Source organism: Gobio gobio, assembly GCF_949357685.1.
Source record: "Gobio gobio genome assembly, chromosome: 8".
In the NCBI taxonomy this organism is placed as follows: domain Eukaryota; kingdom Metazoa; phylum Chordata; class Actinopteri; order Cypriniformes; family Gobionidae; genus Gobio; species Gobio gobio.
Window position 1 is genome coordinate 27,020,247 of NC_137114.1, and position 19,106 is coordinate 27,039,352.

Genomic DNA, 19,106 nt, shown 5'->3' on the forward strand with positions numbered 1-19,106 from the left:
ATTTGTGTAACTGGTCATTTAATATTTATTATTTTGGCTTAAGATAAATGAAACTGTCATTGATGCTAAATACATTTATATAAAGCAAAGTAAATGTTGTTTTCTTAAAATACACTGTATGAACTCATGATATCTGCTTTAGTAAAAATGCAGGCAAAAGCAGTATGTTTGAGAATTCATAATTAAACATTATAGCCTCTGCTGAATATGCCACAAAAGACACAAACTGATCAAAATAAAAAGAAATTTCAGTTTTCATTTCACTATTTTATTTATCAAGTTATCAACCACATTTTGTATGTGATTATATCATTTAGACTGTACATCATACACATTTACATTTATTTGTATTATGTTCACATGCTTGTGAAATTCCGAAAATATATACAGTATATAAATTGCAGTTGCAAAATTGTTTTAATAAACATTTACTGATTATACACTTCACCAACAAGTCAACAAGCAGCCGTTAAACTCTGCTACATTGAGGGCAGATGGGACTGATCAGATCTGCCCTGAGTTTATGTCTACTTTTTTCCTTTGAATTTGTCTGATTAAAACCTTCTTCACCTCTTCTGTTCTCAAACAATAAATGAGGGGGTTGATCATTGGTGGTAGAAGACTATACATCATGATAATGACTAATCGCAAATCAGTAATGGACTTTATATTAATATTGCTTGATAAATAATTAAAACATCTGGGTAGGAAAAAAGGGCAATTATGATGAGCTGAGGACTGCAGGTGGAGAAAGTCTTCATCCTTCCTTGAGTACTTGATATACGCAGAACTGCCACATTGATGGCGCAATAAGAGAAAACAATAACAGCAAGAGAACCCAGTAGTACAATCATAGCATGAATGAATGCTGGATAACTATATTCTTCTCTGTCTGTGCATGCCAATGTTGTGATGGCAATATGATCACAGTAACAGTGCACAATGGTGTTACTTGCGTGATAAGGGAGAGGGTAAGCTCGAATGACCATCATCAAAGGGCCTACCAAACCCAACATCCAAGAGCCCAGGACCAAAATGATTACATTTCTGTTTGTCATGATACTATGATATCGAAGTGGGAAACAGATTGCTGTATAGCGATCAATAGCCATTACTGCCAACAAACGTGCAGTGACTGAGCCAAAATAGTGCACAAAAAACATCTGAAGAAAGCAGCCCAAGAACGAAATGGTTCCATCTTGGAACCAATACCTGCTGATTATCTTAAGCAATGTTGTGGTGCTGAATAATACATCACACACAACAAGATTTATAATGCAATAATAAACAGGTTTCTGAAGGCTCTTCGTCATTACAAACAAAGTAAAAAATACTGCATTCCCAACCATTGTAAACACAAACAAAAAACAGAAGTGCTGATACAAGACCAGTAATGAGGCTGAAGTCCAGGAAAGCCGACTATGACAAAATCCTTTACAAAGCTGATGTTTCCCACTGGCATGATGAGTTAAAGTAGAACCGTTTTAGAGTTCTCTGTGTACACAATGCATGATTCACAGTTTAAATGTAAATAAATATTTTCCTAAATAAAAAAGCGGACAATTTTGATATTGTAATCAACCAAGGAGTTTAGTTAGAGAATTCCGGAATCAGCCTGACATCAGTTGCTTAAGAACATTTAGACGAAAGGCACACAGAGATTGCATACCTCTTTCAGGTATGAAGTGCATTCTATTTTTATGAATATATAGAAGGAAATGTAAAACAGCTGACGGCTCCAGGGATAAACAGTTCTTTCTACACTCTAAAAAAAATAAATAGGTAAAAATAAGTTGCCACTGGGGCGGTACAACTTTGCACCTTATTTTACCTCTAATGGGTGCATATCAGCACCTTGAAGGTATATTACAGTTTTTCCACAATTGTTTATCTGAACCAAATTCTCAATTGCCTAAATCAATTTGTCATAGATTACTCTTTCTGTAAAACCTTAAACAAGTTTAGATAGTTGGACACCATTTGCAGATCTCGTGCACTCTTCCTGCAAAACTCTAAACACTATATATACCAAAAGTATTGGACACCCCACCAAATCATTTAATTCAGGTGTTCCAATTACTTCCATGGCCACAGGTGTATAAAATCAAGCACTAGGCAAGCACATGCATTTGTAAAACAAACTTTTAGAAAAAAGCCAAACAGTTCTCTACATTAGACAAATCATTAAAAACTAACAGCTCTAGTGTTTCATTTAGAAAACTCTCATTTAAATGCCACAATAATTTCCCAATTACAGTACCATCACACAACGATCATGTGTGAAAACACTTATACATAAATTGATCACTAAGAAATCAAAACGCAATATTTTCAGAAATAAATCATTCTAAAAAATATTTTTTTAACCCTCTTCCATTTTTTTATAGTGTAAATATACCTTACTTGATCACTTAGAAATCAAAACTCAATGTTTTGAGAAACAAATGCAGTTTTGACCCTTGCATTTCTGTTTATTTTGTAAATATTTACTGAATATGCATGCAAGTCAAGTCACCTTTAATTCTGTAGCACTTTACACAATTTAGACTTGTTTTAAAGTAGCTTCACAATAGTAACAAATTAAAATTCTGCTGTAAAGCAGCTCTAACAAGCCAATCATATTTTACAGCTCCAGACAGTTCAGTGTTGATTCAGTTGAGTTCAGTAACTAAAAAGTTTATCAATTGTACATACATTCTGTATATACAGTGCATTTGTGCACACATACATGTATGTGTAAGTGCTAAGCCAAACTCCTGTCCACTCCACTGCACAAGCAAAAGACACAAGAGAGAAGTGTTTTACATTTTTCTGTGTGTAGTTTGGTGTGTATGTAGCTAATCATTTAATGGTTTGTGTGTAGATTTACTATGCAAAAACACAATTTTTAAGTTAAAATAATTTTGAATAAAGTTTGCAGTGTGTGCAAGCAATTTAAAAAAAACTGAAAGAGGGTACATCAGTGTAACAAAGGTATCCACTGGAGGCAAGTTGAAGGACCCATGTGCAGTACTTTATTCACAACAACACATAAAACAAGGACTTGGCAAAAACAAACTATAAAGAGCTTTAACTCACCGACAGCGGGTTACAACATTCAATACTTAACAAAGACACATGGCAAACATGAGGGCTTAAATACACACAGACTAATGACAAGACAAGTGACACCTGTGAACAGTGATGAGACAATGAACCAATGACATGACAACACATGAGGGCATGGGAATCACATGACAAGACCAGGAAGTGCATGACAAGACTGTGAACATGACACTAAAACAAAGCAAGAACATGATAAACTAAAAACATGAACAAGGAACATGAACCAACACCAAAACACCCTGTGACAATCAGGTGGCATAGGTGCATTGAATGTTGACACGAACAATGGATAGAAACTATCCGAGAGGGAGAGGAGGAAGAGTTAAGAGTATATGTAAGAGATGGTGGACGAAGAGGAAGGGATGAGGATGAGAAAGAACAAGGTGTGGAGAGTGTTGTAAAGGCTGGATCTGATACACCAGAGGGTTTTTTTTTTTTCTTTGCCTGGAAAAGGACATCATTAATATGGAAAATGTCCTTAGAAAGGACCCAACACAAAGACGTTCTGAGGCCGAATTAATCTCTTATTGACTTATTTTGCAGCTGCACAACTTTTATTTTGAGTGTATACTGTAACATACTTTTCATTTTGCATTTGGACTACTGCATTTTTACAGTATGCAAGTACTGACTATAAAGACATTCAATGTTATACAATATTCAATTTTACTTGTAGTACATACAGTGCAGAATATTTTCACTAAATTGCGATTACCAGTGTTGGGAAGGATACTTTCAAAAGTATTTTGTTACAAAATACAGAATACATGCCCAAAAATGTAATTTGTAACATGTTGTTCAATCTGAGTAACGTATTCTGAATACTTGGATTACTTCCACATTGAATAGCATTTTATAAGTGTAAGAATGCGGCCATCAAATCCTGCTTACTAAACAAACAAAGACTATAAGGGTATGTTTATGCAAAAAAAAAAAAATTGCTTGGTTTAAAAAAAAGAGAAGAATTGACCAATTTTCCCTTTTCAGTTTCTTTATTTATTCAGCTGTTAAAAGTGTGAAAATAGACAGATAAAATATTATGTTTCTGTACAGAATTTGCCATTACATCTCAATGATGATATGAAACATTCCATAAAAAATGTCAAGATTGTTACAGCTGACTAGTGCTGCACGATTTGGGGAAAATATCTAATTGCGATTATTCTGGTTAAAATTGCGATTTGCGATTTAAAATGTGAGAAAAAATTGTTTTAACTAAATAAGAAATATTACTATTACAATGACATTTTAATTATTAAAAATAAAATATTTAAGAATAAATATAACAGTATAATAATAATTATAATGTTTTACAGAAAACGTATTTTACAAAAAAACTGATGGGTTACCTGTTAATATGCACACAGCCTCTTATGCATCCACTGTGGGGGGAAAAACAACTCCTGTACATTGAAGAAAAACATATGGATTGTCATATACATTTATTTAGAGAGAAGTATTATTTTTCTTAGTTTTTACCCAAAAGTTTCATTCATACTGGAGGCCAGAGGGCGCCCTCAGGCAGAAACTCCACATTTGCCTCAGAGAAGTAATAGTTTTCAGGAAATCCCTGCGAAGCTAGCACTGTAGGCTGAATAAAAAGAAGATAGAAATGCTTTGACTGGTTAAACATGAAGACAATAAACACGACTGCATCAAGATATGGTGTATTTGAGTTCAAGCCTTCTCGTGTATTTCATGTATAGTGTATATTCTGTATAGAACACTATAAAATAATGAATTGTCTGCCTCTGTGATAAGAAGCCATATCAGCTCACAAACACTCGACTGGTCAACAGATTTATGAACGCTTTGCATAGTTTGTGAAGATTTTTGACGCGTATTGCTTTTTCAAACGCACGTTATAAGCGACTCAAACTCACAGTGCTTTCAGATGGATCAGCGTTTACTACTGATCACAGAGGCGCTCTTCACTAACACGCTGGGCATTGTATTTATTTAATTAAAATCACAGCCTTTGTGCTTTCATAATCCCACATAAGACAAATCGTGATTGCGGTTCGATTTCGATTAATCGTGCAGCCCTACAGCTGACTATATTCACATTAATGTTCTTTCATTAAGAATAACATACTAATAATGGTCCATCAAAATAAAACAGAAACTAACCGCAGTCTAATATACCACAAGCTAATTTTTGCTAACGTTAGCTAGCATGTCAAATGAGGCTAGTCAGTCTTTCAACGGCTCTGGGGCTAGTAAATCAGCACATAGAAGAATGTAAAGTCGCATGTCGACTAAGCAGGTAGCTACCTGATAGTGATACTATAAAACTATAAAATAGCAAGCTGACCATTAAAACTACAGCAGACGGCTACCCCTGGCTAATAAAAAAAAAGTACTTTAAGATGCTTCTTCAGGTTGGAGGTCTTTGGATACTGAAAGGAGGTTGGTTGCTGGCAAGTAGAACACTGCACAGTTATATTTCGTCCTCCCTTCTCTTTCTTTAATGTGAAATGTTGTTTGAATTTCCAAGATAGAAACGCATTCTTGCCCTGGCTCTGTTGTTCTGGCTCGATCTCTAGCTCCTCTTTCAACTCCATTGTGAGTGATCACGCAAATCACACATTTTTTCGTTTTCATATTGGGGCTTCTGGGAAATTAATGGAGTTCCAGAGAAGTGAAACAGAGAAGTATCTTCATGTAATCCATTGATTTCCACAATGTAACTGTAGTCTAAATACCAACTATTTAAAATGTAACTGTAACGGAATACAGTTACACATAATTTGTATTCTGAATACGTAACGCGTATTTGTTACCTATACATGTATTCCGTTACTCCACAACACTGGCGATTACTAGACTTTTTATGTAATTGCAAAATTTGTTTACTGTAAAGAATAAAAAAAATTCTGTAACTACATGAACTGGATGCTGTGTGCATTGTTTAATGACATAGTTTCTAATGAATGTGGTGTTTATATATCAACTGGCAGTGTGTATGATCTGAAAGCATTTTAGGGGGCTTCTCAATCGAAAAATACTTCCAGTGCACTGAACTTAGGTACTACCTACATATTTGTTACCTCCCCAGTGTAAACTTTAAAATTGCTGTTTATCACTTAGTGTTAATGTGTGTCACTGTTACAAACAGAGGTGACACGGAGAACAGATGGAAGTGGTAAATAGAGTTTATTAGCAGAACCAGGAAGTGAGCTGATAAGGTGAGTGTCAGAAGTGCAAGTCCAGTTGAATGTCAATGAAGATGGGTGATAATGTACTCTTGATTGCAGGTTGAGTCGGGGATCAGGACGATGGAGCGAAGGAGACGAAGGAGCCAGGAGACAAGACGAGGGAACACTCAGGAGACTGGGAGATACGTGGGAATGGGTAGGTAAGGCAGGTGAGTCCGTAGCAAGCAGCAAGCAGTAGTGTGAGCATGTGCAAAAGAGACTGGACAGTGACTGAGTGAATGCATGGGGCTTAAGTGCAGGCAGTGGTTGCAGTGATGATGACGTGCAGGTGCGTGTGATCAGTACTCAGATGAAGGTGCACTTTGTGTTTGGGAGAGGGTGGAACCTGGCGTGCTTGTGACATTAGGGGAAGTGGACGGAAGGATGTAGCCTTGCTCCAGCGCCTCCTTGATATACTCCTCCATGGCCTTCTCCTCCGGGAGTGAGAGAGGGTAGATCTTTCCTCGGGGCACTGGCTCACCTGGCAGCAGATCGATGGCACAGTCCCATGGACGGTGGGGAGGCAACTTGGAAGCCCATTGGGGACAGAAGACGTCGCTGAAGGGGGCGTAGCAGGAAGGGACATCCACCAAACGTCTCTCTACCGGACTCTCGATGGACGTGGCGCAGACGGGGAGATCTTGGGAACGAGGAGATCGACGTACAGGTGGAGATGGGAAACAGCTATTGCCCCACTTCAGGATTTCTCCTGTCTTCCAGGAGATGACGGGGCTGTGCTGCTCCAACCACGGGCGCCCTAGAATGATGTCAGCGATGGATTCCTCCAGAACCAGCAGGTGTTGATGTTCCTCATGGAGGATTCCCACTTGAATATAGATGGGGCCCACGGAGCGACTGATCTGTTTACGATTGAGTGGCCTTCCAGTTATCGATTGGATCTGGTAGATAGTTGGAGTGGCAGTCGTGCAGAGTTTGAGCTGGCGGCAGAGGGGGCCCGATATGAAGTTGCCAGCTGACCCAGAGTCGAGGAGGGCAGTAACTGGAAGGGATACACCAGCAGCAGTTAGGTTTACAGTAGTGGTGAGGGGTTGCATTTTACGTAGGGATGTAATGATAGCACTCTCCATAGGACGTGGAGGACGGACGGGGCATTCGGAGATGAAATGCCCGGGAGTACCGCAGTAGAGACACAGACTCTGGGTCAGCCGCCTCTGCCGCTCAGCCGCTGTCAGGCGGGAATTCTCCAGCTGCATTGCCTCGTTGGCTGGTTCTGGAGGGCTGAACAAGAATGACAGCTGGCCCTAGTGTTCTTCGATACATGACTGCATATGAGTGGCGAAGCGGATGGAGAGTTGGATAAATCGTTCAAGCCCGATAGTATCCTCGTATCCAGACCCTGTCGGTAGGTCGTCATCAGGGATTGTTCGTTCCAACCACTGGCAGCAGCGAGGATTCTAAACTGGAGGGCAGACTCATTTACAGAGAGAGATCCTTGTTTTAAATGATAGAGCTGCTCACCAATAGATGAGTCCCAGGAGGGTTTTCCAAACACTTCCTTGAAATGTGCGGTGAAACTGGAGAGAGATTGGATCACAGGGTTGTTATTGGACCACAGAGATTCTGCCCAACGGATTCTGCCCCTACGCTTTACCAGATAGCTGCGAAGTGATGAACGCCACTTTGGCGCGATCGTGTGGGTACAGGTGCGGCTGCATCTCCAGGACCAGTGAACATTATAGTAGGAATCCGTTGCATTTCTCCGCCAAACCAGAGTAGGGCACCGGTCTGGCCATGGGACTGGCGCACTCGGCGGGCGAAGAAGCGGTGGTGTTGTTCCCGGAAGTGCTCGCTGGTGAAGGTGCAGGTGGCCTGGAGGGAAGAGCTCGCCGAACAGCGTCGACGAGCTCCTTGAAGGGATCATCCTGGTGGTGTGCGATGTTGGTCCGGTCTTCTGTTACAAACAGAGGTGACACGGAGAACAGATGGAAGTGGTAAACAGAGTTTATTAGCAGAACAAGGAAGTGAGCGGATAAGGTGAGTGTCAGAAGTGCAAGTCCAGTTGAATGTCAATGAAGATGGGTTATACTGTACTCTAGATTGCAGGTCGGGGATCAGGACGATGGAGCGAAGGAGACGAAGGAGCCAGGAAACAAGACGAGGGAACACTCAGGAGACTGGGAGATACATGGGAACAGGCAGGCGAGGCAGGCGAGGCAGGCGAGGCAGGCGAGGCAGGCGAGGCAGGCGAGGCAGGCGAGGCAGGCGAGGCAGGCGAGGCAGGCGAGGCAGGCGAGGCAGGCGAGGCAGGCGAGGCAGGCGAGGCAGGCGAGGCAGGCAGTAGCGTGAGCATGTGCAAACGAGACTGGACAGTGACTGAGTGAATGCGTGGGGCTTAAGTGCAGGCAGTGATTGCAGTGATGATGACGTGCAGGTGCGTGTGATCAGTACTCAGGTGAAGGTGCACGTTGTGTTTGGGAGAAGCTCCACACCCCAAACAGTTGGTGGCGGTAATGCACCAAATTGGTATGCCAACCGCCAATAATTTTAAAGAAGAAGAAGAAGAAGAAGAAGTTGTGTTTGGGAGAGGGTGGAGCCTGGCGTGCTTGTGACAGTCACAGCCTGGATGCAGCAGAAAAAAAAACTGGATCTATATACAGCAGTTTTTATTGTAAAAACAATCAAACCAACAGAAATACTCTGGATTTTTCAGAAATATTAAAACATGAACAGAACAACCAGACAACTGAAGAAGACTAAACAAAAGGCTTAAAAACAAAGCAAACAAAGGAACTAATGAGACTAATTAACAAGACACCTGAACTGAACTAACTCAACCATAGACACAAACAGGGAGAGAACGGATGAGAACTGAACTAATTAACAAACAGAAAACCAAGCTAGAAACACAGACATGAACGGAACAGGTCAACAACAAACTCTAAACATCAACAAACTAACTCAAAATGTGACAATGTGAATAGTGTTTTTTTATTAAAAAAACACGTAAGAATCCATTTGTTAAATACAAGGTTCTGTCATGAAACTCTAGATGGCGCAGGCTAATAGGTCCTTTAACTACCTGCTCGTAATCACATCGTCATCTTTAGGACACAGCTGATTGGTTCCTGCTGTATCGGTAGCCAATGAGCTTGCGTTCTGAACCTTCAAATACTTGGGTAGTATTTGCCTTAGTGGGGCTTTTCACCACCGACAAAATGTTACACTGTATTCACACGTGGCGTCTGCGTTAACGCTGCTCATTTACTTTCAATGGGTGACGTCATGTGTTGCCGAATTGAATTGTAGGTTCCGTCGCATCGCGTCACTTCACTTGAGTTGCAAGCTAGACTGACAAGCCAGACCCACATCAAGATGTTGGGTCTGGGAACTGATCACTGGCAGGGTTCAATCCGAGGGGTGGGATAAACGGTTGTCTTTCAAATTCCCTCTGCACACAATAGGATAGCGCTACAACCAACCAGAGCAACTAAGAAGGTGAAGCGGAGCTAGTTGATAGATTAAACTTTCGCCGTATCCGGTCTTTAAACTCTGAACACATTTTCCTTTCTTAATAATGATTTCAGAGCTGTTCTTTGTTCTTTTCTCAAAGAAAAGCTTAACTCCAAGTCGCGGCCAAAGCCGATTCGAAAGACCACTGTTCGCCAGCTTCTTTGTCTACAAGTAGCACGCAGAACTGTGTCAACTCTGCCTTCATTATGTTAAGCCCGCCCACAGACTCTATACACGATGTGATTGGCCTGACCAGAGTTTGTTTTTTCCAGCTCGCACCCCAACGGACAGTTGCCAGACTACCCTGGCTGCAAATTAGATTTGCTGCCACTAGAGTGCGTCTAGATTTCTAGGCTAGTTGCAAGCGGCAGAAGTTGAAGATTTCTAAATTTTTCAAGCACCAACACAGGCATCACCCAATCAGATCGCCCTATGCAAATACTTTAGAGCAGACGCAAGCCAAAGCGTTCATACAACCCTAGAGCAGACGCGGCAAGTAAGACTGGCTGTTGGCTGGCTGTATGACGGTCGCATCAGCACCAAGCTTCAGCCACGCTCTCTGTCAAGCATTAACGCCGGCACCGGCAATGGTGGTGCATTGAACACTTTGTTCTGATGATGCAAGAGTTGCAACTACGGCAGCTGAGAAGCCCATTCTTTATGTTCTTTTTGAAGAATTTTCTGAACCTGAAGAAATCGTTATAAATACATGTTTAAAGCCCTATTCGGATGGTAATTGTTTCTCACGTGGAAGCCTGTAAAAATACATTTGCATGCCACCGCAGTGATAAAACTTGTGCATTCGGATGGTGATTTATTCACGGTGGAGGAGCGAGTTTTGTGATCCTGCGCACCTGGGAACGCACTGCTCACGTGATCAATAACATGATTTTATGCTGTAAATAAAATGTCATACAAATAGGCTCAATGTTACACAACTGCCTTTGCCGTCCAGAATAAAAGAGTCCAATCGAGTGAAGGGATTTGTGGAAACTGTGGTTCCTAATTATTGTGATCCAATATTTGCCTCGCATTTCAGGATGAAAAGACAAACATTTCAGGTGAAAGATAATCCTCTTCTTACCTCCAAGACTGTGTTATGATCTATATGACCTTATAATTTTTATTGTGAGTAGGCTTATCATTATTGCTGATCACTGTTGTGCTATGATATTGTAATATTTACCATTATATAATCAGAGGAGTATAGAAAAGTTTATGAAAGTGTCACTCCACAATACAATAGCAAAATATATAAATATGTATAGTATTTTTATGGACCCATTGTGCAAGCTGTCTCTTTAAAAGTAGGGTAGGTAAGAATGATCTAAAACACTTTTGTCCAAATTTGTTTAAACTTTCTTTATATGTCAATACATAATTAAAATGTAAGTACTCTGAAAAAGAGAGTATAAAAATCGAGTGACTCTAGACTTTTTAATCTGCAATAAACACCGCTCCTTATTTTCGTCCGGGACGAAACAAGTGATTGGCTTGGGCGACTATCACTCTCTCTCGCTACCATGGCTACCACCCCTTTTGCTACAGGATCTGCCCACATGCGCGCACCCGTTTGATTTGATGAGTTCAAGAGGCTGTATTTCTGCTGGACAGGTAATCTTGCATTTTGATTATACATTTTTTTGGTTTGTTTTCATGAAGCATGTATCACTAGCACACGTAGCTGCCTAATATAGCTAAGATAACATTACTTAGCATAAAGTTACAATGTTATACACTTAGCGAGCCATTAGTAGAGATGATAAATACTCAATATGCTTAGCTCAAGTTGATCGCTGTTGTGGTGTATTTAATATTATTAATATGTGCATTAAGGTTGACCCGGAAGACTTGCCATAGTTAGTTTGTGTATCTTCTGCGCATGTCATACATAGGAAGTTGAGTCTGTAATGCCCTCATGTTATGTTTCACGTGTTGGCCAGTCCTCACTGATAAAGCAGTAAAAAAACGCGTGCCTTGCCTCGTTATTGAAGTACACCACATAATTGGCGACGAGGAAAATCGGTTGAGTTCGTGAAATGGCGCACTTTTCCCAAAGACCGGACGAGTTCAAGCCTGAGCATGAAATGTGGTCTGCATACGTCGAGCGCATGGAGTTGCTGTTCGAAGCTCACAGTGTCGATGATGGAAAGAAAGTTCCAGTATTGTTGAGCTCGGTCGGCGCAGCAACATATGGCCTTCTACACAACCTAGTCCAGCCTGACAAGCCAAAAGACAAAACTTTTAATCAGATTGTGACCATCCTAAAAGATTATTATGAACCTAAACCATTGGTCATCGCTGAGCGTTTCAGGTACCGTAAATGTGTCCAGAAAAGCGGCCAGACAGTGACAGAGTATGCTGCTGAGCTGCGCCAACTCGCTGTGAATTGTGATTTCGGGGACAAGCTGGATGAAGCTCTACGTGATGGATTTGTCAGCGGAGTCAGTTCTGAGGCATGTCAGCGCAAATTGCTCTCAGAGGATAGGCTGACTTTTGCGAGAGCTGTGGAGCTGGCTGTTAACATGGAGACAGCCCACCGGGATGCGCAGCAGTTGCGGAAAGGTGATGATGTCACCACTGTTCACAAGGTAAAGGGGAGATGGCACTCACCTGCAAAACAAGAAGGGTGCTATAGATGTAAAGGAAAGAATCATAGCGCCAGTGATTGTTACTACAAAAACATAAAGTGTCATAAATGTGGCAATGTCGGGCATATTCAGAAAGCATGCAGGACAGGGTGCGGACACGTGAGAGGCTGGAGAAAAAGGGAAAGAGAAACAGTGAGCGAAAAGAAGCAATGACAGGCTACGTACAGGCTGCCGAGATAGAAGACAACATTCTGATGTTTTCTGTTTTCAGTGCAAGTGGTGCCGGCCGACGGCCATACAGGGCAATTTTTGATGTAAATGGAAAAAAAGTACCGATGGAAATTGACACAGGAGCAGGAGTCAGCATTATCTCAGAAAATGTGTATGAGCAGTCATTCTCACATGTGCCACTGGAGGGCAGCAGCGTCACGCTGAAGGGTTATTCAGGGGAAACCATTCCAGTGAAAGGACAGTTCATTGCAAAAGTGACTTATGGAAATCAGATTGCTGATCTACCGCTCGTAGTAGTGGCGGGTGGCGGTCCTTCGCTGTGTGGGCGTGAATGGCTGGATCAAATCAAGCTGAACTGGAAAGTGATTAAAAAAGTCACAGAAAACGTTGCACACCCAAAAACTAAATCCAAGTCAATCCAAGATGTGTTGGATAAATATGCTGATGTTTTCAAAGACGAGTTGGGGACATTAAAGGACATTAAAGCAGCAATTTCTGTAAAGCCTGACGCAGTTCCAAGGTTTCACAAAGCCCGTGTCCTGCCCTTCGCAATGAAAGAAAGGGTAGAAAAAGAACTGGAGCGCCTGGAAAAAGATGGTGTCATCAGCCCTGTGAAGCACAGCGAATGGGCTGCTCCAGTGGTCCCTGTAACCAAACGGGACGGAGGATTCCGCTTGTGTGGCGATTATAAGGTAACTGTGAACATGGCTACAAACACAGAAATATACCCATTACCACGCATTGAAGAGGTTCTTGCAGCATTATGTGGGGGAAAGATATTTTCCAAAATTGACCTGGCAGCCGCTTACCAACAAGTCCTTCTGGATGACGAGTCAAAAAAGTATACAACGGTGAACACGCATAAAGGACTGTTTGTGCACAATCGGCTTTGCTTTGGCATTAATTCTGCTGTCAGTATTTTCCAAAGGATCATGGAGAACGTGATGAAGGACCTCAACGTCGTGGTCTATTTGGATGACCTGCTGGTGATGGGCAGGGACGAAATGGAGCATCTGATGAACCTGGACAGAGTTCTACAGCGGCTGCAAGAAAATGGCCTGAGAGTAAAAAAAGCAAAGTGTGACTTCGGGAAAACACAAATCGAGTACCTAGGTCACATGTTGGATGGAAAAGGAGTTTACCCTTCTAAAGACAAGGTCAGAGCCGTGCATGATGCTCCAACACCCACAAACATCAAAGAGCTCAGAGCTTTCCTGGGGTTAGTGAACTATTATGGTCGTTTTTTGCCTCAGCAAAGTACTGTTTTGGCCCCACTTTACAGGCTGCTGAAGGACCAAACAAAATGGGGGTGGAGTAAAGTGGAGCAGAGCGCTTTTGATAGGTGCAAAGAAATGTTAGCCAGTGACCCGGTGTTAGTTCACTATGATCCGAGCCTGCCGCTTTCTCTTGCATGTGATGCTTCAGCATACGGAATTGGAGCTGTTATTCAGCACACAACACCTGATGGACAAGAACATCCAATAGCCTATGCTTCTCGTACGCTCTCACCGGCAGAGAAGAATTATTCACAAATTGAAAAAGAAGCATTGAGCCTGGTGTATGGAGTAAAGAAATTCCACCAGTATTTGTGGGGGCGGAAGTTTAACTTGATCACAGATCATAAACCCCTGCTCACGCTGTTTGGAGAACATAAAGGACTTCCAACAATGGCAGCAGCGCGTGTACAGAGGTGGGCTATTATACTGTCTGCTTATGATTATCACATAATCTACCGCCAGTCAGAAGATCACGGCAACGCAGATGGTCTGTCTCGTGTACCACTGCCAGAAACTACGGACGCAGGAACAGAGACAGTGACAGCATGCCTACATGCACTAATCTGCGAACACCTGGAAGATGTACCGCTGAGTGCAAAACAAATTTCCAAGGCAACACGCACGGATGCAGAGCTATCTAGGCTGCACAGGTATATCATGGAAGGGTGGCCAAAAGAAGTATCAGAAGAACTAAAAGTGTTCTACAAAAAAAAGAGGAGCTATCTGTTGAACAGGGTTGTGTTCTATGGGGGACAAGAGTGGTGGTGCCTACAAAGCTGAGAACAGCAGTGCTTAAGGAGATCCACAGCAGACACCCTGGCATTGTAAAGATGAAGACCATTGCAAGGCAATATGTCTGGTGGCCACATGTGGACATGGACGTTGAAAAGACCTGTAAGCAGTGTGACAGGTGCCAGTTGGAGCAGCGTATGCCGCGCCTAGTTCCTCTGCACCCCTGGGAGTTTCCTGGAGAGGTTTGGAAGAGGCTCCACATTGACTTTGCAGGTCCGTTCATGGGTCACATGTTTATGATCGTTGTAGACGCATACTCTAAGTGGCTGGAGGTTTTCAAGATGGCGAAAATAACGTCCTCCGCAACCATTTCAAGGCTTCGGAGACTTTTTGCGTCATATGGATTACCGGAGCAAATTGTCACAGACAACGCCACGACCTTCATGTCAGATGAGTTTCAGCTGTTCATGAAAAGGAACGGTATCCTTCACACAACTGGGGCACCGAGGCATCCAGCTACCAATGGCCTCGCTGAGAGGTATGTTGCCACATTCAAGGCAGGCATGAAGAAGCTGGATGGAGAGGATTTGAGTGTTGAGGACAAAGTCTCACATTTCCTACTGCGATATCGCATAACTCCCAATAGTGTGACTGGAGAGTCACCCGCAGATTTGCACCTGAAGAGACATGTGCGTTCGCGGCTGGACTTTCTAAAGCCAAACATCGCCATGAGGGTGAGAAGGAGGCAGTATCAGCAGAAGGAGGAACATGACAGTCGGGCTGCCGAGAGACAGTTTGATGTGGATGATCCTGTGTATCTACGCAATACCGCAGGGGATAAACCCAAATGGATTCCAGGAGTAGTTACACAACAAACAGGTCCGGTGTCGTACCGGGTGCAGGGAAAGTTAACTGACCAAGTGTACAGGCGTCACGGAGACCAGTTGCGACCTCGATACCCTCAGGGCGTTTCAGACCCAGAGCCTCAGTCAGCTGAGCAGGAGAGTGACTTTGCTGAGCCAGTCTCCGCAGCACCTGCCATACCACCTTGTACGTTGGACCAGCCCAAGTTGTCTGATCCAGAGACAGTGACTTTGAGGCGCTCGGAGCGCATAACTAAGCGACCGTCACGTTACAGAGATTAAATATAGTGTAATATTGGACTTGTTCAGTTACTAAAGAGGGTTGAGTTATTTGCAAGGTTAAACATGTTTCATTTAATTAACAGGAGTGAAATTACTATTCTGTGTAAGAGGTGTAGTTAAGGTTGGTGATATGTTTATGCACCACGTGGAGATTACCTTTAATTTTAAAGGGGAGGTAATGTGGTGTATTTAATATTATTAATATGTGCATTAAGGTTGACCCGGAAGACTTGCCATAGTTAGTTTGTGTATCTTCTGCGCATGTCATACATAGGAAGTTGAGTCTGTAATGCCCTCATGTTATGTTTCACGTGTTGGCCAGTCCTCACTGATAAAGCAGTAAAAAACGCGTGCCTTGCCTCGTTATTGAAGTACACCACAGCTGTCGTGTTGAATTTCGCAAAATGTAACTTTAGATAACAAAATGCATGTGTAAAAGCTAGTACACCGCATCCAGGAACTTTTTTTTAGAACTAAGTTAGCTTTAGCTACTACCCTCTGTCTAAACTCTTTTACAATGTTCACCGGGAACTTTACCTGCACGTTTATTTCCGCCTTTGGTTTGTTTTTATATTCTCTACCTATGTTTACTGATGTTTTTATCTTGTATCTGTGTGTGTCGTAGACACTGTGTTGTGTGTGTATTTTAAACTTTACCAGTATCGGTATTCTAGCTTGATAGTGAGTACTAAAAGACATCTTATTTGTTTATATGCATAATGATAAAGTTAGATTTTTTATTACATGTGATTCTGACATGATGTCACTACATGGACTCCGCTCCTTCTTCTCCGCTCGCCTCAGGTAAATAATGCGCCTTCTAGCTGAGCGGTCGGCTTAAAAGGTTAATATGCTAAGAAGGTTAATATGCTAAGGTTAATATGCTGTATTGTTAGAACATGTTTAATAATGTAGTTAATAATAAATAGAACCTTATTGATAAGTGTTACAGAAAATTTGTGTAAAATGTTTTACTTTTGGCAGGTTTATCAACAAAAAAGTGTAAAGAAAAATGTAAAAGAAATAAAACCAACTTGAGATGGCATGCTTAATGGGTTTGCTTAGTTTGCTTTAAGGCAGAACAGAACACACATGCTGAACTTTGACCTCTCGGCATGTCATCCACATGATATGATAGCATGAGAATGCATTCAGATTACTACCACAGAATTTGGCACAACAATTGGCAGCAGTTCTGCCTCACTAAGTGGGATTAATTGGAGAAATTAGATAAATATGGTATATGAATATACAGGCACTGTTATTTTACTCCTCACTCTTTGTTGCTTTGTCTATATGTTCATTTATTTCTCTACCACCCTCTCTCTTTTACATGATATGCTGTTTATCTTAAGAAATACAAACAGATACTGTATCATAAACCTAATGATGTGTGCCATTTCCCCATAGTCTTCATTTGCGACTTGTTTTTCTCAATTCCCAATGAGCTTTGAGAATGTGCCATCATTAGCAAACATACAGTACAGTTTCTAAAGTCTCTAAGGTTCCATAGGTCATTAACAAATCCTCTGGTGACATACTAATCAAGTATACTACATGACAATGTCTCTATACAGAAATGGAATGATTTTACACAAAACAACAATAACTTCTGTTCTTATTGAAAATAGTTATCCTACACATATATTGCCACAAGTATAAGGACACCCCTCCAAATCATTGAATTCAGGTGTTCCAATCACTTCCATGGCCACAGGTGTATCAAATCACGCATCTAGGCATGCAGACGCTTCTACAAACATTTGTGAAAGAATGGGTCGCTCTCAGGAGCTCAGTGAATTCAAGCTTGGTACCGTGATAGGTTGCCACCTGTGCAATAAGTCCATATATGAAATGTCCTCACTATTAAATATTCCACGGTCAACTGTTAGAGGTATTATAACAAAGTCGAAGTAATTGGGAACAACAGCAACTCAGCCACACAGTGGTAGGCAACGTAAAATCACAGAGTGGGGTCAGCGCATGCTGAGGTGCACAGTGCGCAAAAGTCGCCAACTTCCTAGAGAGTCAATAGTTACAGATCTCCAAACTTCGTGTGGCCTTCAGATTAGCTCAAGAACAATGCGTAGAGAGCTTTATGGAATGGCCGAGCAGCTGCATCCAAGCCTTACATCACCAAGTGAAATGCAAAGTGTTGGATGCAGTGGTGTAAAGCACGTCACCACAGGACTCTAGAGCAGTGGAGACTGGTTCTTTGGAGTGGCCAATCATGCTTCTCTTTCTGGCAATCTGATGGACGAGTCTGGGTTTGGCGGTTGCCAGGAGAACGGTACTTACCTGACTGCATTGTGCCAAGTGTAAAGTTTTATGGAGGGGGGATTATGGTGTGGGGTTGTTTTCCAGGGGTGGCTTGGCCCCTTAGTTCCAGTGAAAGGAACTCTTAATGCTTCAGCATACCAATTTTGGATATTTTGGACAATTTCATGCTCCCAACTTTGTGGGAACAGTTTGGGGACGGCCCCTTCCTGTTCCAACATGACTGCAGACCAGTGCACAAAGCAAGGTCCATAAAGACATGGATGAGTGAGTTTGGTGTGGAGGAACTTGACTAGCCGGCACAGATTCCTGACCTCAACCCGATAGAACACCTTTGGGATGAATTAGAGTGGAAACTGCGAGCCAGGCCTTCTCGTCCAACATCAGAGCCTGACCTCATAAATGCGCTTCTAGAAGAATGGTCAAAAATTCCCATAAACACACTCCTAAACCTTGTTGAAGAAGAGTTGAAGCTGTTAGCTGCAACGGGTGGGCCAACTCCATTTTAAACCCTATGGATTAAGAATGGGATGTCATTAAAGTTTATGTGCATGTAAAGGCAGACGAGACGTCTCAAAACTTTTGGCAATATAGTACATACAAGCTGCAAAACCACTTTTCTTTGAGTTTTAACATTAAAAATGTGACTTTAATTTTGTGATTAAAAAAAGCCATTTAAGAATTTTTATTGTGAATTATCATAATAATTTATCTTTTTGATACAACAATTTAATCTACAAAATACAATTGAGGATACTAATTGTTGCAGTTTTACAAGGGGATTTTTTGCCCAATCCTGATACAAGACAGCTGCTCAACAGTCTGTGGTCGTCGTTGTCTGATACTTTTTGTCTGATGGGCCATACATTTTCAATAAGACACAGATCTGGACTGCAGGTAGGCAGTCAAGCACATCCACTCTATGTCGTAGAGTGTCTACAAAACCACTGTTGTAGCACATGCAGAATGAGGCCTGGCATTGTCTTGCTTTCCAGGAAAGATGTCATCTTGATGTCATTAAATGTCTCTGTACAACTCTAATATATGCCTCCGCAAGTACCCATACCGTTTGCATTGATG

At 41.8% G+C, this 19,106-nt stretch overlaps 1 protein-coding gene across 1 annotated transcript; it reads right to left on the reverse strand.

The window, feature by feature from the left end:
- Window positions 1-504: 504 nt before the first annotated feature.
- On the reverse strand, window positions 505-1,462 carry LOC307130357 (olfactory receptor 2L5-like; the record flags this gene model as incomplete). The annotated part of the gene is given in 4 exon segments (XM_079823322.1): window positions 505-713; window positions 716-1,359; window positions 1,361-1,390; window positions 1,392-1,462. Coding segments are annotated over 4 exon segments (954 nt in total).
- Window positions 1,463-19,106: the final 17,644 nt, after the last annotated feature.